General features: G+C 44.2%; 1 protein-coding gene across 1 annotated transcript in view; it reads left to right on the top strand.

The window, feature by feature from the left end:
• VPS33A (VPS33A core subunit of CORVET and HOPS complexes) overlaps window positions 1-25,086 on the top strand; it is a 163,787-nt gene that overhangs the window by 118,008 nt on the left and 20,693 nt on the right. Inside the window, exons 7-9 of the mRNA XM_078667560.1 lie at window positions 7,052-7,245; window positions 14,754-14,880; window positions 16,882-16,949. Coding sequence (XP_078523686.1) covers window positions 7,052-7,245; window positions 14,754-14,880; window positions 16,882-16,949 — 389 coding nt within the window. The remainder of the gene's footprint in view (window positions 1-7,051; window positions 7,246-14,753; window positions 14,881-16,881; window positions 16,950-25,086) is intronic.

The following is a 25,086-nucleotide window of genomic DNA, read 5'->3' as shown; positions in this document are numbered from 1 at the left end:
GGTCAGACATATTTATGTCAAAGTTGGAACATAGTAGATCAAGAACATGACCCCCTGAATGGGTAGGAGCTTTGATCCACTGTTTTAGCTGGGCCATCGCCAAAGCATCGTTTAGCCGAACTGTGTCAGGTAGATCTAATTGATCAACGTGAATATTAAAGTCTCCCAAAAGGAGATATGTGGGGTATTTCAGGGCGCGTGGGACTATCATGTCCTCTAGTGCCTCTAGAAATTTTCCTGCGTTACCAGGTGGCCGGCACACCAAAGATCCGCCTAAAGTAAAATGCGCTCCCAAAGTGAAAGAAAAGTGGAGCACCTCGGCATCGACTGAGGGGCCCATTGGATCAAGAGAAAAAGTCCACTTATCTCTGAAGATGGCTGCTATGCCACCTCCTCTGCCTAAGGGGCGATCTTGTCTAATGATTTTAAAGCCACGTGGAATAGCCAGTTCAATCACTGGATTACATGACTCATTAAGCCACGTTTCTGTGACAAAAAGAAGATCAAACTCATTGTCACTTAGTAGTTCAAATATTTCATTGGAATGTTTGACCAGTGATCTAGCATTGATCAGTCCGGCCCAGAGACATGCCGAATCGGTGGGAAGCTGGGGGGAGGTAGTTAAAGTAGGCTGAAAGCGAAATTTGCACGCCTGGCAAGTACGCTGAGGAATATCAGCCAGGTCCCAACAATGCGAGCAGGGGCATGGGTTAGCACTAAATGTTAATAGGTGCTCACGAGTATAAGTAACCCGCAATCGATCAGTGAGTGGGGGAGCGGCAACAGGGGGGCTGGCGCTGGCCTCGTCCGGGACACGGACGGGCACAGACGGGCCCTCCTTTGGCGCTCCTTCGGCGCGCAGACGGCGCGCCCGCTGCGCGTGGCCGCTGCGCGTCCTGAAGGGCATGGCTAATTATAGACTGAAGCCCCAACCTCCGCTGGACCGCTAACTCCGGTCCGGCAGGGTCCGACCCACACCTAATATGGCGGCCGACCTAGCCCTCCACAACAAACGGCACGTGAAGCCGCGGTGGAACGGGGCTTAGGGGGAACACAGTCGGTGACAGGCAAATAGCGGTGAGTAATTAAATGAGCAAACAGTAAATCACAGTCAAATGTAAAAGTTTTTAAAAAGTTCCGTTTTTTATGGAAATCACATCAGTTTAAAATGCAAGCGCTGGTAATTGCAAGCAGAGGAGAGCCCTCGCAATCTGCTCGCCCTTCTCGAGCGTTCTGCCGAGGTACTGCCACTGCCTCAGCCAAACGCGCTACCCAACGAGCATCAGGTCTAATTATAGACTGAAGCCCCAACCTCCGCTGGACCGCTAACTCCGGTCCGGCAGGGTCTGACCCACACCTAATATGGCGGCCGACCTAGCCCTCCACAACAAACGGCATGTGAAGCCGCGGTGGAACGGGGCTTAGGGGGAACACAGTCGGTGACAGGCAAATAGCGGTGAGTAATTAAATGAGCAAACAGTAAATCACAGTCAAATGTAAAAGTTTTTAAAAAGTTCAGTTTTTTATGGAAATCACATCAGTTTAAAATGCAAGCGCTGGTAATTGCAAGCAGAGGAGAGCCCTCGCAATCTGCTCGCCCTTCTCGAGCGTTCTGCCGAGGTACTGCCACTGCCTCAGCCAAACGCGCTACCCAACGAGCATCAGGTCTAATTATAGACTGAAGCCCCAACCTCCGCTGGACCGCTAACTCCGGTCCGGCAGGGTCCGACCCACACCTAATATGGCGGCCGACCTAGCCCTCCACAACAAACGGCACGTGAAGCCGCGGTGGAACGGGGCTTAGGGGGAACACAGTCGGTGACAGGCAAATAGCGGTGAGTAATTAAATGAGCAAACAGTAAATCACAGTCAAATGTAAAAGTTTTTAAAAAGTTCCGTTTTTTATGGAAATCACATCAGTTTAAAATGCAAGCGCTGGTAATTGCAAGCAGAGGAGAGCCCTCGCAATCTGCTCGCCCTTCTCGAGCGTTCTGCCGAGGTACTGCCACTGCCTCAGCCAAAAAAAATCTAGAGTTCTTTATAAGCAACTTTTTTTTGTTGAGCAGAAATGGCTGTGTTGAGGACTGTTAATCATGTCACACAAGTCTTCAGAAAGGGTGGGGCAGGTCTACAAATACAAAACTCCATTTGTGAAGTAAGTTCAGCTCCTTTAGTTGCTTTTTAAAATCCGTATTCTTTGAACTGTTTCCAAATCCCAAAGTAATAAAGGGCATATATCTATTTATTTCCTGAAATTACGTTTCCAGTCACAGATGTCCATATGATTCGTACTCTCCTTTTTCCATCCTCACGATTTACACTTTGGCTTTTCTGTGGAACTCCTGCCTTCATCTACCCCACTATTTGCACTCCATAAGTGCTTTTTGGAGGATTATAACTAGGGCTCCCGGTTTTATGGTATTTCTTTTTTTTACATTTCCATCTGTATTTATCCATATTTATTTTTGGGCCACCTTATTTGTATTTATCCATATTTATTTTGTGTTTTGAGAATCAATGAAATTGTAAAATGGTATATTTCCACATTTATTTTACTGATAAATATGCACACATACTTTTCTGCCTATCGCATTTTAGCAAATTAAACAGCCAAATATAGTGTAAATATCAGTATTATAATACAAATATATGATGTTTTCCTGTATTTAGGGAAATCTCAACCCGTTTTTAGGTCTCGCCTCTCAATGCGCATGCACATTGAGCGAGACTATAGGGGCTTAAACAAGGTTTACCTTGACTGGCGATTTACTGGCGATTTGATGCTGTGCCCGTGCGCTTTTAGGTCAATGCGCAAGCGCATTGACCTAAAATGCGCGTGCACATCATCAAATCGCCATCTGTTCCCCAGCAGCACTCCTCCCACTCCTTTGAAGTGAAGCACTTCAAAGGCCCCTGCTGCTTCACACTCGCCGCTCTCCTTGCTCCGCCCCGTGTCGCATTTCTTCTCCTCCCTCCCCACAGCAATGCCCTCCGTCTTGTTCAGCTAGCTGGTAGTGCAATTAGGTGGAATTTATATTTCGCTTTCCGAAGTATTTTCTTTATTTTAGCTGATTGATGATTACAAACGCAATTGATCGATTGGCGTGGCGCTCAAATTGTGGCTTCTCAAAGAGCGAAAAAATACGTGAATTGACGCCTTTTTAAAAAGCTGGGTCCTGGCCAGAATAAAAGGTGTGCACTTTTACTCACACCCAAAAGGATGACCCATAACATTGTGTTTAAGAAGCTTTTTCATTGAGCCCTCACGCGGCCCAGCGGAATGTGCGGCTCTTGCGCCACTATTGTTTTTGCAGACAGTTCTGCTTAGTTTCTTTTAGCAATCAGCTGCCTACACGCGGGAACATAGAGCACCCCCTACACACACACACTGAGGAGAAACGAGCATACAAGTCCCAGAATTCAGAGCTCTATCGATCGGAAAAAAACAGGACGGACTAGTGGCCCATGACGCAAAGCCTGTTGGGAACCATGTCAAATTTTAAGAAGAATGAGGCCGAAGAGTACCGCAGGAGCGGATTTCACACCCAGAAGTAATGCCTGTTAGGCGCACACCTGTTTGCAAGATCACATCTTGGCCACACTAAGATGCGCCCTGGCGCTGCCTTGAAAATCAGAACGTGCACTGTGTTTTGGATACATTTGGCAATGTAAACCGAGTTCCCACCTGGATCAACACGAGCTTAGAGGCCAACAGACCCCACTCCGCCTCATGTGTGATGTACAGCTGCCCTGGGTTGCCACTCGGCATGTTGAATTCTCGTACTTGAAGTTTTGCGTTTAACATCATGCAGCGTGAACTCATGGTCACTGTACCTTTTCTTCTTACCTTTTCCTCCATCCCTACAAACTAGCGTTCACACGAACCCTGTTCTCAGAACTGTTGCTGGTCTGTGTCCACCCAGGCAGCCCAGGCCACCCCATGCGCTCCATAACAGCCCGGTTCACTCTTGTTCTGGCCCGTCACTCATCGGCTCCTCTCGGTGCTTGATTTTGAACACACCCGCCTCCCCTTTCAAGACGCCGGGACGCAATATTTTTTTCGATTAAAAGTGCCAGTGTCTCGTCAAACAGTTCCTAGGCGCAACAGGTATCTGGGGAGGGGCGTTACTTTAGTTTCACAGTTTGCTGTCACCTGACATCCTCGGAGGTCGAGAGGGGACACATGGAGCGCGGAATTTGTTTTGGAGTGAAAATATTCATTGGTTCCCCCCTCCCTGCCTCCAATCAGTGGTTAATCCCTCGGCTTCCTGCCAGCCCCCTCCTCCCAGGAACAAGGAGCAGGTGAGGGACTCCGGTCCAAGCCAGGAGGGCTCGCACAGTGTGGACGACCCTCGTTTTCTTTCATTTTAGGTCTCCGGTAAACCGCAGATGTGGCTTAACGACCAGAGCTGCCATCTAAGTCACGTAAATACAAAACATGTTGCATTACAAATGCTATAGGTGTCACATTCGCGAAAGTTATAACTATTGGCATTGTAAATGGCAAAGCTATCAATTTAGCTATTTTAAAAACCAACACATAAATAAAATATTTGTCATTTACAAGACCAATAGCTCCAACTTTTCTAATGCGAGACCTATTGCATTTTCAGTGCTTGTTTAACCATGCTCTGTACCTACTTAGCTGTTGTCCTGAAAATCACAAAGATAGCATGGAGAGTCACCCACATGAAGCACGATTTTCCAACTCTATTACTTGGCAGCATAGCTGCAGTGGGTGACAAAGTGGCTTGGGGGCTGAATTTAAACGGCACAGTTACATCACAACCATCATGGTCACAATCCCAGCGTTACCATTTGTTTCACCCAATGGCTAAACCCCCCATTCCATCACAGATCTACTTAGCTTTAGCTCATCGTTGTCTCAAGGGCAGCGTATACCTCACCAGGAACACAATTCCATATGCCCCAGCACTGCCTCTCCTGGGGACACCGAGAAACAAAATGGGCACCCTAAAAAGTGCACTTACACACTGGCACGCGGCCGAGATATACACACACTTGGTGACCTGTACGCCAACAGTACTTAGAAACCTTTCAATAGACTGTCTTGTGAGTATGACTTGCCAGCAGGCCAATTCCTGCTACTCAACTCGATCACTCACATAGGCATGGGGAGACAAAAATTCTGAACCAGAAATCCATCGGCTGATTCAATATTTATATGTAATGGGCAATAGGAGCCACATAGTACATTGGCTGACAGAGGCTCTACTAACTCACACTCTACAACCCATGACATCTCTGCGCACGCAGTGGGAGGGGGACAGGGGAACTCCATGGACGGATGGTGAATGGAACACGATACTGGCCAGCTCCACGCAGATACCAAATAACACTAAATTTCGACTTATACAGACGTATATCACACACAGAACATACCTGTCTCTAGACAAACTGAACAACTACTCTTAACTTGCCAACTCAGCATGCCCTTGTTGCACACAGGTAAGCCCCAACTTCCTACACCTGATGTGGTTCTGCCCCATGCTACAACTATACTGGTAGGATGTGACGACGGCACTGGCGACTTACACTGACAGACCCCAATTACATACATGGGAGGAGTGCATTCCAGGCTCATTCCCCAGACCCAAGAAACAGTCACTTCTAGGTTTACAGATTTAGGCCTTACAGTTGCTAAAAGGCTAATCAATAAACAATGGAAAAACAGAGCCCTCCCACCCCCGCCAACTGGAAAAACTCAATGGTGGTATGGCCGCAGGCAGAAAGCAATGCTCTACACAGGGAAGAGATAGCTGGCCTGCGCAAATACCCCATTGAGCAATGCTGGGACACGATATTGATGGAGCTGAAACAGGTCGATCAAGAATCTGTGGGTAATAATTTGCAAAATGGTGACAGGATTGTGTCAGACACAGACACCTAAGCGACATACAACCCAGGTGCAAGACACAATAATTCGGTACCGATACTACATGAGAGAGTAGAGTTGATACGTTTTGGAGCTGGGATGAACTTGAATTTCAGTTCACCCTGTTTTGCGAGGGTGGGGCATGGGGCTTGTCTCGTGGCACAGCCATTAATAATAGCCTGGAGCGATTCTTGTGTGTTGGTTTTTTGATGTAAAAAAGTAATGTTTATGTTAAATATACATTGCACTACTCTCTATAACACAGGCCACAAAGGCCCAGCCAAAGTCACAGTGGACAGACCGACACGTGAATCAATCGAGCTATGGCAAGCCTTTGAAACAGGAGATATCTAATTCTATTCCCGTTGGGCATAAAAGCTATAATGTAACTGTTGTTATTTAATTGAGAACTGAGGGACCTCCTTAACTCATTTAATATATCTAAGTTGTCATGTCTTGATATTAAGTTGTGTATATGCAAACTCCATCTGATTGATCCCATCATATATATTGCACTATATACCATGTGAATACTGTAACAATTCTACAAAAAATGCAAATAAAGAAATTTAATCAATGAAGCACAATTTTCCTTATTTTTCCGCTTTTAAAAATAAATACAGACAGGAAACACATTGTTTTCTGTCTGCGTTTATCTGTAAAAATCAGTAAAAAGGGAAACCAGGAAGCCTTAGTTATAGCCCAGTACCATCTTGACAGAAGGAATGCAAAGTTTATTTTAAAAAATGGCATTGTATAGGGATCCATAGGTCACAAAGTAGAACATTTGCTTATTTCAAACTGCAGGACGTTATTTTGTGGGTGTACATACCGGTGCAGTAGGGATAAAGCAGAACCCATTTAAAGAGCATGCTTTTTGAAAAAATGAATTGAATATGCATTTTATTGGATCTCTTCTGCAGACAAGTAGCCTCCAATTCCCTGAGACATTGTTAGTGGATGGAGTTTTCTCCCTATCACAGATTTGATGATTTGTAAATTGAATGTGGGCTCTGCGGGTACCAGAGTACAGCGTTTTTATATCTGTATCTAGCGCATTTTTTTCAGAGGTTATCATTATTACTGCTCTGTTCTACTTGTATCTTCAATTGTATGTTTAATAATTACTTATTTGAAAGCTCATGTTTGTTGCAGCCCATGTGAAACTACCACCAGAAAAGTTTGCTCCCAAAAAGCAAGGTGATGGGAGCAAGGAGCTTCCCACTGAGCCGAAGAAACTTCAGTTGAATTCTGCAGAGGAGCTCTACGCCGAGATTAGAGATAAAAACTTCAACGCCGTGGGTCCAGTGTTGAGCAGGAAAGCTAAAGTCATATCAGCAGCTTTTGAGGTGAAGTAACAGAATTAGTGTCTGCTCCTATTTAATTTATTTCTAATACAGCAATACACATCTCTGCAAGATCTCAACATAGTTAACATAATAGTATTTTATTTATTGGTAACATTAAAACTGAGAAGCCATAATAAAGAAAAGTAAAACATAGAATTGGCCATCGCCACTCTGTAGTTACGGTTCATCCGCAGTTTTCATTTAAAAGGCATTTTTGATTTACCTTTAACTTTTGACCACATGGCCAGATCTGCATTAAATTTGGACATCACTTAGCATAGGCAGCTAAATTCCGGCATTACAATTTTTGTGATGATCCATACAGGCAAAAAAAGTAAAGGGGGTTAAAAAAGTTGTGTTTTACCCCTACAGCCAAAACTACAGAGTGATTTTAACCTAACTTGGCATGAAACTAGGACTTCACTCAGAAAGTGTGCTTTTATTGGTTTGGTGTAAATTTGTTCAGTAGTTTGGAAGATATAAGTGTGTAAATAAGGTGCTGGGTAACCTTGAAAAGGTTTACACTTTAGTACACCTGTGCCATTTATAGTCCGCAGAAATTGGGTTACTAGGTGCACGGACTTCGATTCAGAAAACAGAGGACTCCCATTAGTCAAGGGGAGTTTTTGCCTCTTGTCGACCACCTTAGGTCTGTAGACACAAAACCAACGCTGTGACACGTGGTAACTCTGATTGGCTGGCCATAGGAGTAAAATTATTCTAGCAGCTGTCATTTTAAGAGGCAGTGCCCGGGGGATAAAAAGGGGGTGGGGGCAGGTTAAGCCAAGATATAGTAGGGAGACCCTCGAAGAGCGCCACAAAAAAAAAAGTTTATATACAGAAGTCAAAGGACTATTTTTTTAAGGCCATGGATCAAGTGCATCTAAAATGGCATCCACGTCCTCAATCTGGTTTTCAAGGGCACAGACTGTGGGAGCCAACTTGGGTGTTCTATGTCCGTGGAATAGTTTTGTGGCCCCTAGAGTGGCGCTACAATTTGTGGTTTGGTCCATGGACTATCAGCACTCTAAAAATAAAATGGAAAAATTACAAATATGTACATGAGAAAGACTAGCTAGGAGTGCTCTATGTCAGCATTTATAAAAGGGGGTCCATTCAACTCCCACGGGCCCTCTTGTGAGTCTGATGCATTGGGACATCTAGTAGGATTACATCTTATTTGTTGACCTCCACTTCCAACTGGACAAACCCAGTGACAGACCACCACATCCCTTCTGGAGAACTTCGACAATATTGGACTCAAGCAGCTAGGCACCGCTCCAACCCACACAGCCAGACACACGCTTGATCCCATCTTCTCCACCAGCTGTAACATCACCTACTGTCACACATATTAACTCCTCTGGACTGACCAACATTGCATGCACTTTGCCTTTGACTCTCCGACTGTTAACCAGCACCCTCACCGAACCCGTCATAGCTGGAACAAGGCTACCGAAGAACGTCTCATTGCCTTCCTCAGCACGACCACACTGCCGACATCACTAGACGCCAACACCTCAGCACGCAACCTTAACCAATGGATCTCCTACTGCGCCAACACTCTGGCACCCCTTAAGAAGGCACCAGGCAAGCAACACTCAAAGAAAGTCAGCTGGTTCACTCCCGCCCTCCACGAATACAGACGCTCCTGCAGACGGCTCGAGAAGAGATGGAGGAAGAATAAAACCTCAGAAACCCGCGAACCTTGAAAACCGCCATCAACACACACCACCACCGCCTCAAAACCACAAAGAAAATGGCCCTGCAAGACTGAATCAACGGCAACGCACAATAACAAAGAACTCTATGCTGTTGCCAAGGAGTTTGCCAGGCCCAACAACGAGACCAGACGTCCCACTCTCACAGGAACTCTGCATCCATCTCTGCACCTTCTTCCACCACAAGATCAGGCAAATCTCTGACGGCTTCGACACTCAAGTCCCTGCCACAACGACAGTCAACACCGAACGCAACCTCACCGCACCCCAACAGACCCTGCTCAACTGGACCCCGCTTACCACAGATGAAACACTCAAAACCATGAAGAGCATCACTCTGGATCACCATCGGACCCATGCCTGTATGACATCTTCCATAGAGCAGCAACCTACATCGCCCAAGGGCTTCGCCGCACCATCAAAACCGCCACCATCCCCAACGACTGGAAACACTCCGAGATCAACCCCCTGCTGAAGAAGCCATCTGCCTAAAGAACTTCAAACCCATCTCCCTCCTCGCCTTCCCAGCCAAGGTCATCGAGAAGGCCATCAACACACAACTCTCCAAGTTAATCAATCAAAGAGAACCACATCCTGGACATCTCTGAATCCCGCTTTCGAAGTAACCACAGCACTGAGACCGCACACCTTGCTGCCTCTGCTCCCTCCTTGACCAGGGCGAAACTGCAGCCCTCATCCTACAGCACCTCTCTGCTGCCTTCGATCCCATTTCCATCCGCACCCTAATCATGAGATTCCACGACGCCGGCATCCGCGACAAGGTCCTGGGCTGGATCCACTCATTCCTTACTGGCCGAACACAGAGAGTCAGACTGCCTCCACTCCTCTCAGAACCTACAGAGATCAGCTTAGGCGTGCCACAGGGCTCCTCATTGAGCCCCACCCTCTTCAACGTCTACATGGCCCCCCTCGCAGCCATCATCAGAAACCACCTACTCAACATTGTCTCCTACACTAACGACACCCAGCTGATCCACTCGCTCACCAATAAACCCACAGCTGGCAGAATCCTTTTTCACAGTGGGATGAAGGCCGTTGCCGCCTGGATGAAAGACAGCTGCCTCAAACTTAACTCGGACAAGACGACAGTACTCATCCTGGGACCCGGCCCTTCAGCCTCGGACGACTCCTGGTGGCCCACTGCACTGGGAACTCCTCCCACCCCCACAAACCACGCACATAACCTCTGCATCATACTGGCATACTCGCTCACAATGAACCATCAACAATGTTTCCTTATCCTGCTTCCACACGCTCTGCCTGCTTTGAAAGACTTTCAGATGGATCACCACGGAATCCAGAAAGCCGGTCACCCATGCACTCATCACCAGTAGACTTGAATATGGCAGCACACTCTACGCTGGCGTCACCCAGAAACAGGCCAGGAAACTTCAGTACGTACAAAAGGCCACAGTCAGACTGGTAATCCACATTCCCCACTGCAGCCACATAACACCTCCGACAATTCCACTGGATCCCAGTTAACAAGAGGATCACTTCAAGCCCCTCATATATGCCTACAAAACTCTCCACGACGCAGGACCAGCATATCTAAACCACCGCCTCTCATTCTATGCACTCGCCTGGAACCTTCGCTCCGCCCAACTTGCCCTGGCCACGGTCGCACAGATTCACAAGACCATAAGCGGAGGAAGATCCTTCTACCTCGCCAAGACCTGGAACACCCTGCCCCTCCACTTCAGGCAATCCTCGTCGCTGACCCAATTCAAGAAAGATCTGAAGACTTAGCTCTTTGACTGAACCTCCATGCCTAGAAGGATCCGCAGACCCTCCCCCGGGTCGACTGCCCCCCCCCCTCCATTCTCCTCCAGCACCTTGAGACCCTGACAGGTGAGTAGCCACGCTTTACAAACTCCTGATTGATTAAGCATTTAAGGCTGAAATTTCTCTGGCGTCCACTGACTATTTTACATTTGGAGGTACTAAGTGGCTGCCTGCTCAGGTAACATTCCTCCAGAAAAAAGCGCTGTTTTCGTGGCCCCATGTTCTAAGCATCCATTTAATACTGTGAAGCCAAGGAGTCCCTTGGTAGGTAGCCATAACTTCCCAGTATCTTCAAGTGCAGCAACACTGGAGCAGGAGGAGGAAATTCAGTGCCTTTTGGCGACACGAGATGAAAAAAAAGCAAGGACTTTGACGTATGGGAGTTCATCAGCCATCAAACCATTGAATAGAAAATGAAAGCTCACTAATAAACCCAGCCTAGCCGCAGGGCCTTACGGCAGGCCAGATCTTTGGCAAAACCCTGCAGTTCACAGCTAAAGGCACCATGTACATCGGGGATTGGGACATAAGTGCATTATATAAAATAAAAAGAGAAATTTACTGAAAAAGCACTCTATAACTCATGCTGTTCGCCATGCTCCGTAACATGAACAGGTAAAACAGGTAATAAAGAGAAAAACCACATGAGTTATGGTGTGCGTTGCTTACCCTAACTGGCAAATTTCAGTGGGTTTACACATTATTCCTTTAATAAACTCACACACCCCTAAACCAACCGCTCCCCCACCCGCCACTGGGTAGTTCTAATTAGGACCACGTGTCCATAGGAAAATAATTTCTTGACTGGCGCATTAGAATTGGCACATGGAGCTTTATTTCCCTTGGGCCAATTCACTCCCGCGGGAGCAAGCACTCTCATTGGCTGCCAGCTCCATCAGAAACATTTTGCTGCAAGCCATTACATTACTCTGGGACTTAGTCCCCTTTCCTGAAGTAAAATTTAAGGGCTATATAGGGTGGCAGAGTAGGGCTACCCTGCCCTCACTAGGGCCCATGTGGGACCCAGAGGGACCCCACTGCTGCCCAAATACAAAGAAAATTGTCAGTTTTTGCTGACGATTGGGTGAAAATCGTCAGCAAATGGTCAGCAGTTTTTGCTGACCTTTGGGTGAAAAATATGGCGCCGGGGTTGCATTCTTAGGTTATAGGCCATGGTGAGCCCCACCCTAGGGGCCGCATTGTTTTTTAAGGGGAGGGGGAAAGCACTGCTTGAACCCTTGCTTGGCCTTTATGCCATCAGCCTTGCCAAGCTGTATGCTTGTTGGAGGGAGCTACTTTTGGGGGAACAGTTCCATTAGTGACTGTTGTGATCTTATGGCTTTTTTGTGGATGTTCGAACCTGGATACTTGATTATGTGACGTTAGACAAATGACTTCATCTCAAATTGTAAAGTTCTACAAAATGCAATGTAAAAATATATAAACAAGGGTTGCTTGCGGTGTAGTATTGTGCAAATTACATGTTCTGACCCCACCCTTCTCATCCACATTTCACCCACCATAGTGTTCTGTGAACAGCATCTCAGGCTTCAGGTGTTACCTACTGCAGTTTTCTGTAAAGTGTTCTGATGCTCCATGGATAGCTACACGCCCTGTATCAAATCCTCGACCGTGTCAGTCTGTGTTCACAAAGGTATGGAATTGAACTGTTCCCTAGTCGATGCCTGAACACAAAGTGAAGCAAAATTGTGGATGATTTTTTTTGTTTTTGTTTCGCTGGGCATCTCACCGAGATCGTTGGGGACCACATGCCCTGGCGAGGTTAAAACACGTCCTTACTGGAGGGGTGCGAAGATAATCGAGAGGTTTCAGGAGGATTAGGTGATAATGGAACTGGGACTGCGGCACCATCACATTGACGTCTTCATTAGCACCCTCTGCACAGGCTTGCCCGCTCGTGTGACTGCCAGATTTACAAACTTCAAACATACTTCATTATACAAACTTTCTTATTCAATAAAAGAATAATAACAGGAATTTGATTTTAAAGAAGCTACCGTCTTTGTATTTTTTTATTGAACAACTTGTTTTCCACATGGCCTTTCCATGCTCCCCATTATAATACTTTGTGAAACACTCTGTAATTTTAAATTTTTGGACACCTATTTTACATTTTTGTACTTTTCTTTTACCTTTCTGTAATTTTAAATATCCATGCCGTCACATTTATTAATAGTAAAGTTTTGCACTGTCTTATCCAGACGGGTAATTCGCCTAGTATTTATACACTAGCTTCTCTAGGAAACACATGCTTGGGGTTTCAAGGCTCGTGGTAGGAACGGGTGGTGCATCAGCTGTTAATTCTGCGTGCTTGGTCTGTTGCTTGGGTGATCCAGAAAAGAGATGACGGTCAGAAGAGCTGCAGTATTTGATGCAAATATCTTCGGCAAAGTCACGTGTTGCTGTCCAATGCCCTCGACTTGAGATGGCACGTCCGATACAGTTATAAAAGTAAACCTTTGTGGAAAAGCAGGTCCCCTTGTGAAGGCTTCTTTTAACAAGCGCGTAATTTAATGGGGTGGTCAGTTTACTTTGTAAGCATTTGTTTCCAGCAGATTAATAATGGCGACCAATAATAATTGCCACCATTAGCGTATGCCGCCGACCAATAATAAAGGCCACCATTACTACAGCGCGTGCAGCCTAAGATTACTACAGCACGTGCAGCCTAAGTGCTTGTGGTCCTTTCTGTCATGCAGCTCTATGCTGCTTCTGAAGAGGAATGCCCGGCTGATTCCACCCACCGGGATTGGTACCTGTGACGTTTTTTTTAATGAACCAATTCCTGTGCACTTTGCTACATTTTATTGTTCAATAAAGTACTTCCTTCCGGAAAAAGGAAACCCGTGGCTTTAAAGTTGCCCTGAGATCTCTGGAGCAGGTTCATAAATCCACTGAGTAGTCCTTAAGTGCATGCCTGCTGTCAAGATTTTTAGGAATTATGCATAATATAACATCCGAGTTGCGTGACATGGCTGACTATATTGTTAAAAAAAAAGTGTGAAATAGTTTCTAGTTTTTCACTGCAGTGTGCACCTTCAAATAGTAATGACCTGGGCTTAGGAAAGAATTTCTCTCCTTACTTTGGCTTAATTGGCCCGATAGGAAGGACAGAATTTAGGGCCTGATTTCGATAATTGCGCAGTTGCACCGGCTCTGCATCGGCACAACTGCACCAAAGCCTTGCCAGGACCGCCTGCCTTATCACGAGTTGAACTTGTGGAATGTGACGGTCCTTTGCCTTTTCCATGGCGGTCCCTGGAAAACAGGCACTGCAATGGTTAACGGCAAAAGTGTTCCAGCACGGCATGGATGGTGACATCGATGCTGTGCTGGAACTTTGGGGGACTACAGACAGACATGTTATGCCCCCCTGAATGTATCCCCATGGCGGGGGGATGGGGGCCCTGTAGGGGCCCCTTTGTTCCTCCACCACCAGCCTTTTCATGGCGAGGATTCCACCACGAAATGGCTGGCGGTAGTGGAAATTGTAATCTGCATCTTACATTGTGGAGCAGCTCTGCCACCACCAGGGAATGTCTGTTCCCTGGCGCAGCTGGTGGTCCTCCGCCGCAGCGACATTTGAAGTCGTAATGCGTTGGGCGGGCCAACGCGAGTCTGGCGGTCGCGAAATTAAGCCCTTAGCCTTTCTGTTCATGTACACTAGGAATTGGCCCAGTTTCTTTTATTTAGAAGCATGCCGGGCTTGTGTTTTGCGACCATGAGATACATCAGAATATGGAGGTTCACTAACATTCTATCTTGAATTTGCTGTACAGACTTGGACTCATTTAATGTTTTTCTCAATTTAAATACCCTCAGTTTATTTTCTTCAGGTTGTGTTCATTAATGTATGTTATACGTACCAGTAGACTAGCGGCCACCTCCAAGTAATGTACAGCAACAGGTCCTGAGCTGAATTGTAAAATGTAATTAATGTACGTTTATTACTATTTTCAGGAAAGACACAATGCTAAAACTGTTGGAGAGATCAAGCAGTTTGTTTCACAATTGCCACACATGCAGGCAGCAAGAGGGTCTCTGGCAAACCATACATCGATTGCAGAACTCATCAAGGACATTACAAGTAAGTGAGGGCTGCCATTCTGTGTCGTCCTCGCTCCCTTTCATCTGTAGAAACCATGATCTGACCATCAACAACAGTTAAGTCGAGCATATGGTTGTGTCCCACTAAAAAATGAGGACGTGCAACAGCAGGCATCATTGCTTGAAATGGGATTTTCTCAAGAACTTCACAAAGATCTGCAATAGTTGCCTTTTAAGTCCACAATTTACAGTTTAGCCCTGACTGTAGAGTTGGAAACAAGACTGTCTTGACTAATTTGTCCCCTCCGGCTACTTTAAATCTCGGCCTGCTACTAGTGCTCCCCTGTAATACGCAATCTCAATCTTGTAGCGTATGAAGACATGTCAAATGTGGCAAACCTTGGGAGTGGGAATTAAATGTATTGTCTAATGTGTGAGTTGCTGTTTTTAGAGCACAGGAAGCTTCTGCCCTAACAGTAGTCTCCATATTACAAACAACTAGATAGTGCAAAAGAGATTTTTGGAATACTTAAATTAATCTCAGCCACTTGTAATCACTCTGGCCAACAGTCCATTCAATTATTTTAAACTCTGATATGACATTATAGACTGATGCCAGCCAAATGCAAATCCATGTTGTCCCTTCCACAAGGAAGACCCAGCTGCCGTATGTGTAGTAAATACATTTGTATGTTTAAAAAAAATACAAAATTGATATGTGGTCTGATTGACAGAGTTGGAGACTTTGGAGCTGGCAAACCAGGTTCGAGTCCCAGCGTTGGGTCACCATCCTGTGTGTGATTGTGGGCAAATCGCTTAATTTCCTTGTGACAAAAAAAGAAATCCGACTTAATGTAATATAATGTTATGCTCATGGAAAGTGCTGTAATGCCCTTGAGCCACGTGTAAAACAAAAACAAAAAACAACTTGTTTTATATTCGAACATGGTTTAGAATAGTACATGGAACACACCAAAAACCATGCTGACAACTCAAACGGTGCCACCATGTGACACACGATATTGGCTTCCATCACACAGTCTCCCGGTAAGGAACTGAAATCACACGGTGACATGGAAAACGAGCTGAAAACTACTGTAAATAGTGGTTTTCCAGCTCGTTTTCAGAGGCTTTGAAATGTCTAAGTTCATTAAAGAGTGTGAAAACACCCCAACACATCGGCACCAGCCTCAGCAAGCTTTGTTTTTTAGGGAGGAGGGGCCTTGGGGCGGTTGGGGTTCAAAAGTGCCTTATAGGTACTTCTCGGCACGAGGACCAACAAACACAGTTTAAGGCCCTGCCCCCTCCTCACACGGCGAGATTGGTCTTCAAGTTGGCAAGTATGAAAAATCATACTGAAAAAACAGTTGGCTATTCAGTGTATGGAAGTGAGGTTAAAGCGAGTCATTGAAGAAGTATAGCTAGCGAAGCTCAGAATTAGGTTCTAATGGTATTCTGTTACACGCTAACAAACCTATCAAGAGTCAGTTTTCTTGCAAACGTCTTCCTGTTCCAGCTAATTGAAAATATCAACACTCTCAGCAGGTCAATTTGACTTACACTCTGCAATTACAAGCACATTCTTATTTTTCTTTGGAGACCATGGGCAATTGAACAATTGATGTTTTTCAGTTCTCATGACTGTAATCTCTCAAATTAAATATTTTTTCAAATGTACTTTTTATCGAATTAATTGTGACTCCTTGTTTTTTTTGTAAATGATGAGCTAATCCAAGTCTAAAAACAATGCGAAGTAATGTTTTTAAAATCCTTTTAGGCAGTAATGAAACTTAAATGCAGTGCCATCTGGTAAAAAATTGTTATATTAACAGATTTATATAGTGCTGTATTGCCATTAGTATGGCCTCGCAATGCTTTTAGGTGTATAGTGTATTGAGAAACCTATTACACATATGACATCTATCTGCTGTGCTGTACTGTCTTTGAAATATGCCTAATGACCATCTTGTTTACATAGTTGGATCAGAGATAGCGGGATCCAGTATGCAGTCACATTGTAAATTTGAGTTTTATATTTCAGCCTCAGAAGCTTTCTTTGATAATTTGTCGGTGGAACAAGAGTTCATGTCGGGAATAGACACTGACAAGGTGAGTTCTTTGGAGCTGCACCTCGCTCTGAGCTCGGGGAGGGCTGAGTGCACTGTGTTTATAAATAACACATGGTTTGAAAAGCACCTTCTGCGAGAGTTACTTGTGTTTCTAGCCGTTTTCAGGCAAAACTAAAAAATTCAAGATAACTGGTGATTAATGTTCCCGCTGTAGCAAAATGGAGTTGTGTCTAGGGGTAGTTTTGAATCCTCAAAAAGTAGCGCAGTGGTTTAATAAGCCTGCTGCAGCGAGCTTGTGCCGTACAGATCACAGAACTGTATTTTATGTGGATAGCTCATTGGGTTACTGCTTTTATCACAGAAAATTCTTTTATTTGCAGTTCATAAGTTACAATCTTAATGTAGCACAGTGAGCTATGAACTGTCATCAAAGAGCTGCATGCAAACTGCATGGTATAGAATAAAACATTGTTTTTTCACGGTATTTCAATATCCAATGTTGCTAAGATGGGTTTATTAAGGTATTGTATTGTATTGTAATTGCATTTATATAGCGCTTACTACCCCTGACGAGGCGTCGAAGCGCTTTTTCGGCGGGTAGCACGCTACTCCGGGACCCACAGAGGATTAGTGTTGAATTAGTATAGTGAAACATGCAAGTACATTTTAAGTGGTGGATAGGTTAGTCAGTTATTTGGATTTGGAATGATAGAAGAAGGATAGAGTAGGACAAATTCCAGCACCTACCTGCTGTGAGGGCAACGGCTGCTGCTTGCTGGTCCAGGGAAACGCCGTGAGGGGAACGGCTGCCTTCCACATCACCTGCAGCCACCGGGGGGTCTGAACTACACCTCCCAGGTGCCCTGGCGGCCGAGTCGCGTCCCTGACACCTACCTGCCGTGAGGGCAACGGCTGCTGCTTGCTGGTCCAGGGAAACGCCGTGAGGGGAACGGCTGCCTTCCACATCGCCTGCAGCCACCGGGGGGTCTGAACTACACCTCTCAGGTGCCCCGGCGGCCGAGTCGCATCCCTGACACCACCTTTGCGCCCGGAGGCGCCTGAAAAGCGAGGAACGCCTCTCGCACCGCGAGTCGCGTCCGGGAGCGCCCGAGCAAAGCCCGGGCAAAGGGCGTGCCCTCTGTGGCCCTCAGAGGCCAGAGGAGGCCGGGACGGGCTATAGACCCTGATTTATTTTCTAAGTTTGAAAGAACTACATCATTCATGTGAGACTTTAAATATATTATCAAGTTTAATTAATGTTTAATAGTAATTGTTTTACTGGTCTGATTCATTGCCATTCTGATGGTTTGATTGACATCAACGTAGGATTATAGTTCTCAGGGCAATGCCCAGACTCACCAAAGATATGCCAGTCACTGGTCTGACCACTTTGGATAACTTTTTGGTTAAAAAAGTTAACCAAATTAATAATGAACGCAGAGCCTCCTTAGGACGTTGTAGCAATCTTCCTGTATCACCTGGAAATATGCCTACTCAGGTGATAGAAGGGACAGAGGGAATTACAGAAGGGAATCCAAAATCTGGTACTGAAGGGGCACATAGGTCTGTGGTTCAAGTACAGGTACATGCGGAGGTGCATTCAGATCTGCAAAACTCCTCCTGTGAAGACTCTGATTCGGCTCAATTAACACTAAGACCCATAAGGAAGTGTAGAAAGAATCAGGCGAAACGAGGGGGAAAAAATAAAAATAAAATAGTTGATATTTCCCGCCCTAACACTACAAATGCTGGTAATCCAGTCATAGGTGTTAATGATGTGGATGGTAATAGTGAGGGAGGACTAAGTTTAACTTCTAACCACTATGAGAATTTAATTAGCACACTATTAAGTAAGATGGAGGAGAAAATTAAAGAGCTAATGAACCCACTACTAACTAGACTGGATGTAGTAGCCTCTGAGGTAGAAAGGCTGGGAGGATTGCTGGAGACACATCTGGCTCCAGCCACTGCCACAAAAGCGATTGTCCCAAAAACTAATTTTATCACTACTTCTAACAAAGCTGTGAAGGGAAAGGTTGACAGGGCAGAGAGCGTACAGAATCGGTGTGCCCCAGGCCTGATAGAAACTAGGGCTGTTAATAATCCGTTACCATCAATGCAGTCAAAAAATCAAGCGCCAGCACCTCTGACTAGTAGACCAGCGCCAATCCAGAGGAAAAAACTCAGGAATGTAAATCTTCCACCTGACTGTGTGCCCTATGTGGTGGTTTTAACAAATGTTCCATGTTTTGAAGAACACCCTGCTCTGCCACACGGGGAGTCTCAAGAAGCACTGAAAAATAGAACAGTAGCTTGGTTAAACAAAAATTGTGGCTTTCCAACTCATTATTATGACCAAATTATTTCAACAGAAAGGGTCAATTGGGTTGGCCCCTCATGTAAATCAACATCGGGGGATTGTGTGGTTATCAATTTTAAACATCCACAACATGTTGCCACAGTGTTATTACGTGCATCAGCACTAATGTATAGCCCAAATAGTGTCTGTGTGCGACCATTAGGGTATTTTTATGCGCCTGGGCCAATCACACCCATTGACTCTCGAAGTTTCAGGCTAATGACCCAAATCCGTTCTCCCACATCGACAGGACCATACATGTGTAATATTGCTAGCCATGGGGTGAATGGATGGCAGATGCCTATACAGAACAATAATGATGTTAATTACGGCTGGAGAGGGATAAATGTGGCCACACAGAACAGATTTGAAGTATTTTCGGGCTTGGATGCTTGTGATTGACTGGAGGAGCAGGAGGGTCAAAGCACTGCACGTGTTTCAGTAGATCAGCCTATAGAGGCAAGTCAGCCCACAACACATAAAAATAATGTTATAAGTTGGAATGTTGCCGGGTTGGCCACTAAGTTGCAAGATGAGAACTGGATCAAATATATTAAATGTTTCCAGATTATATGTTTACAAGAGACTTGGTCAGTAGAGTGTGACCTTTTTATTGAAGGATACAAGGCTTTCTTTGTACCTGCTACAGCAGTAGGCAGGGGAAGACCAAAAGGGGGGGATGGTCACGTTTATTTCTGTAGCTATGACTTGCACTATACAAAGAAGGGCATCAAGTAATCATGGTATTCTAGGCTTAGTTTTAGCCAGAGATAATTGTATGGCTGGACTGATCAATTTTAATAATTCCACTAATACATGCACAACATTGAGTAACCTAAAAATCTTAAATAACTATGTTAGTTCAACAATGAAGGACTGCTCACATAACCTAATGATCATGGGTGGTTTTAATGTTCACCCCTGCAGGGACCCTCTTATGAAAAACCTTCAGGAAATCCATTGTGCTAGACATGAGGGCCTGCACTTGGAACATACATTGGAGGGGGACCTTTTTAATGATTTACTAAATGACCATGATCTTACTCTAACAATGGCACTGTGTGATCCCATGAAACGCTTTGTTATTCCAACTTTCAAAGGGCATGGGAAAGGGACATTTATAGATTTTATGTTATTAACTCTGCCAATGCAGGTTTTTGCAGATTCCTTCGTTATTGAAAATAATGAATTTATTGATCACAATCCTTTGACTATCCATCTTAGGGGTCCTTGGGTGGTTAATACAAGCTGCAGCCAGTCCATGAGCAGGGTAAGGGCAACGGATGGAAGACGTCGCCTAAAATGGGCCATGTGTGCTCCGGATCTCATTTATAAAAACATCAAAGACACCTGCAGTGATGAAATTAACAGTTGCACTCAGGATGACTCAAATCCAACGTAAGTCCTGTCTGCCTTTCAGAATCTAACAGATAAAGTTTCTATTTTAATGACAGACCCAGTAAAGAAGACTGTGAAAAATGGTCCGCGTTCGTTTAATCAAGAATGCTCTAAAGCTGCACGTAATCTGCGATCTGCCCTGGCAGTAAATCCCCGTAATAAGGAAACGGTCAAAGGGTGTCGCAAAGAATTTAAATTAGCCACTGCTACTCGTAAAGAATTTCTGAGGAACGAGGGGTGGAATGAAATCCTGGACCCACAAACACTGAAAAACAGTGCTAGGTTCTGGGCTGTAATCAAGAAACCGTTTCTGGTGCAAGATCCAGGAGAGGGTCTTGAAAGTGTTATAACTAAGGAGGAGTGGGTAGTACATTTCAAGCAATTATATGGTGGCACGGTGGATAATATTGCGAATACCGACCCCGATTATGGGGTAGCCTCCTTCAGAGTAAATAGAGGAGAGGTAATGGTAGGGATAGATGGGCTTACAGCTGGCAAAGCGCCAGGCCCAGATGGGTTACCCCCTGACCTATTTAAATCTGATCCCAATTTTTGGGCACCGATTGTTGAAGCTGTTATTAATGCAGCCGCCAGAATCGGGTGCCCATCCTCTTGGGGGGTTTCCACCATTGTCCCGATATTTGAGAAGGGGGACAGGGATAGCCCACTCTGTTATAGGCCTATCTCCCTAATAAATTCTATGGCAAAAATAGTGGGTAGAATTGTATTGCAGAGACTCTCGGATTGGGTGACGGACAACAACATCATGTCTATCTCACAGTACGGCTTCTGCAGTGGTCGATCAACCATAACACAATGTATAAACCTCTACTCCATACTCAGTAAATATTGCACTGCCCAAAAAGGTACAGTCCACCTAGCCTTCATGGACCTATCCTCAGCCTTCGACTGTGTGAACAGGGGAAGGCTTTGGGGGTTCATGAGGGGAAAAGGTGTAGACAGTGGGATTGTTAATTTTCTTGTTGATCTGCACAGCAACACAAGTGCGAATGTTAGGTACTCCCAAGAACTGTGCCTAACTGAGAATTTTAGAACTGGGAAGGGAGTGCGTCAAGGCTGTATACTAGCCCCTTTCCTTTTTAACTTTTATATAAACGAGCTTGATAGCGTTTTGCAGGAGGTGAAAGCTGATTGTCCTAGGGTGGGGCGAAGGAGTATCCCCGTCCTTTTATACGCAGATGATGCGGTTTTAATATCCAGAACTGAGAAAGGCCTACAACTGCTACTTAATGCTTTTAAACAGTTTATGGAAGAAAGAGATCTGCTGGTTAATAACTCCAAATCATTCATTATACAAGTTGGTAATCGTCCAAAAAGACACTATACATTCAAACTAGATAATGTAGTAATTCCATTCTCTAACACATTTTCTTATCTAGGAGTTCTTTTTGATTCTAATTTGACATGGGGCCCTCAACTTGCAAAGAAAAGATGTGATGTGGTTAGGGTTAATGCTTCTATCTTTAACTTTGCTTCAAAATTAGGAAAAAAGCCAATGCATGCAATGACGAAATTATATGATGCTAAATCAGTAGCAACTGCAGTCTATGGTAGTGAACTTTGGGGTTATCTGGCTTGTGAACAATTACAGATTGCAGAAAATGCATTTCTCAAACGCCTCTTGTGTGTTCCGGCCGCCACTTCCAACTTTGCGGTGCATGAGGAGTTAGGAGTTGAATATTTGAGCGATATTCTCTCCTTACGCCCTTTGACATGCTGGTTGAAATTATGGCTGAGCCAAGACATCCCATTAACACACCTGATTGTAAATGACTTAATTTCGCATGATAAGGCATTAGGCACTCCATGGCTGAAGTACTTAAAAATCAGCTTTTGTGAGCTGGGTCGCCCTGAATTATTTGATCGCCCGACTGAAATCGTAAAAGGGGATGTGAAGCAATTAAGCAGTCTTTCCTTCTGCGTCGGAAGGCCTTGAGGGAGGGTGCAGAGTTTCAGAAAACAAACGTAAGGAAATATATTATGGTTAAAACTTGTCTGACAATGGAGCCTTACTTACTCGGCACATTTAGTACCCATGAAAAGTTCCTTTTAACAAGATTCAGATTGAATTTGTTCCATCATCTGCTTACAAGACCAAAAAAAGATGCTTTTAATAAACTCCCTGCATCTTGTGGCTGCGACGGAAAGTCTCCACAGGATATGATGCATTTTATGTTTTTATGTAGATTTTATGAATATCCACGTAAACTCTACTTGCTTGCTCTTTTAAAGAAACTTAATTTTAATCCAATACGACCAGCCTTTTTATATTTACAATTGTTGCACAGTGATAGTGTCCTTCAAATAATTGAATTTTTAAAACTGTCTCTCAGACTGAGAATCTGTCTGGATCAATGAATGTTAATATATTAATGAATTACAGCTCAGTGGAACCAATGTTGATATGGTAATTTATCTTTGTAAATATTTTCTATGAATGTTTTATGTTTTATGTATGTACAGTATGAATTGTGTACTTTTATGGTTGATTCAAACCGAAATAAAGTCTCTTTTGAATTTGAATTTGAGTAGGACAAAGGTTTGTATTTATTTATCGCTCGCTTGTTGACGCATGCTATTCAGGGAGCCCATAAAGGATTAGTGGTGAATTAATATGGTGAAATATGAGGTAATTTCAGTGGTGGATATTAGTCTGTTACTTTGAGTGAGAAGGATAATGGATGGATAAAAGGGGAAGAAAGATTTGCATTCATATAGCACTTGTTACCCCTGATGGGTGTTGAAGCGCTTTTCTGGCGAGTAGCACGCCACTCTGGAACCCATAAAGGATTAGTGTTGAAAATTAGTATAGTATAAATATGAAGTAATTTGAGTAGTAGATATGTTATTCAGTTATTTGGGCAGTATATTAGTATAGTTGAATATGGAATATGGAATTTGAGAAGTGAAACATGTTAGTCTGTTAATTTTGATTGAAAAAGGATAGTGGAGGGATAAAAGAGTGAAGGATTTTTTTTTTTAGTCTTAGCAGTAGGAAGAGTCTTTTGGATGAGTAAAAAGGAGTTTTGGAGGGAAGGAGTCAGAGGGGAGAGTTTACAAATGTTTGTTTTAGGGGATCAGTGTAGTAAAAAGAGGTGTCAGATGATGCAAGGAGGGGTAGAGAAGGAGAGAGTCTAGAAAAGGTTATTTTGGCGATCATAGTAGTGGTATGGGGTTTGGGATAAATGAGTGAGTGGATGTAGAGGATATATTGATAGATCTATAGGATGAGAGATAGGGTAGTGCATTAGAAGAAGTAGTAGAAAGAAGTTTGAGATGAGTCAGAACGTTGGGCTAGAGGATATATTGAGCGAAGTATAGGCTGAGAAATAGGCTAGTGCATTGGAAAGGCTAAACTAGAAGAAAGTGATAAATATATAGATCCATAAATACATTGAAAGTATATAGATACATAAAAGAAGTAAGTATATTTAGATTAAATATATTGATAGAGGCACAGGATGAGAAATAGGGTAGTGCATTGGATTTGCTTTTTCAGGAGAAAAGTAACAGACACACAGATCCAAGTACATGGAAGGTACATAGATGTACAATGGAAGTATGTACATGTAGACCAAAAATGATTTTTATTTATTGATGAATATTATTATTGTTATTATTATTATTATTTATGTTTGTTCCTTCTCTTAACAACATAATTGTTTTACATGTTTTATAAAGTAATACACAAAGATAGGTACATATCTATAGTGAAAACAAATGCTTATATACAGAGGGATATGCTGTAAATTTCTATTTCCGTATGGTGCTTATGTGGGGAAGAGCCAGATCTTGAGTAGTTTTCTGAAGATAAGGTGGTTGTCGGTGGATCTTATGTTGGGGGGTTAAGAGTTTCATAGTTTGGCTGCTTGAACAGAGAAGGATGTGCCACCCATTGTTTTTTTCTTGTATGGTGGGATTTTGAGGCGGGTTGTAATTTTTCCAATCGCCACATGTGAGTTTTGCAGTTTTTGAAGCATTCAATTTGAGATGGCTCCAAGTCATCCACTGATCCACGGCTCCGAAACAGCTGAAAATTGGTGATTTTCCAATGTCTTTGGGGCATTCCAGTTGAAGGAGTATTTGCGTGTCAACTGCATAGTTGTAGCACGTGAGGTGAAATTTATTGATCAGTACTGGTAAAGACTTCATGTAGATGTTGAAAAGCACAGCCGAGATGATAGAACCTTGAGGGACCCCTGCTTTTGTGGAGTACGGTTTGGACGAGAAAGGTGGGGTGTGGATGACATTAGTTCTGTTTCGAAGGTAGGACGCGATCCAGTCTAGAGCAGTTCCCTCTATGCCGGCTTCATAAAGTCTTTGTTTCAGAGTGTCGTGGTCAACCGTGTCAAAGGCAGCTGAGAGGTCCAAGAGGAGTAGCGCAGCAACCCCGTTGCGG

The sequence above is a fragment of the Lissotriton helveticus genome, chromosome 11 (genome assembly GCF_964261635.1).
Source record: "Lissotriton helveticus chromosome 11, aLisHel1.1, whole genome shotgun sequence".
NCBI lineage: Eukaryota > Metazoa > Chordata > Amphibia > Caudata > Salamandridae > Lissotriton > Lissotriton helveticus.
Note: the sequence above shows the minus strand (reverse complement) of the source record. Positions and strands in the feature narration are given on the sequence as shown.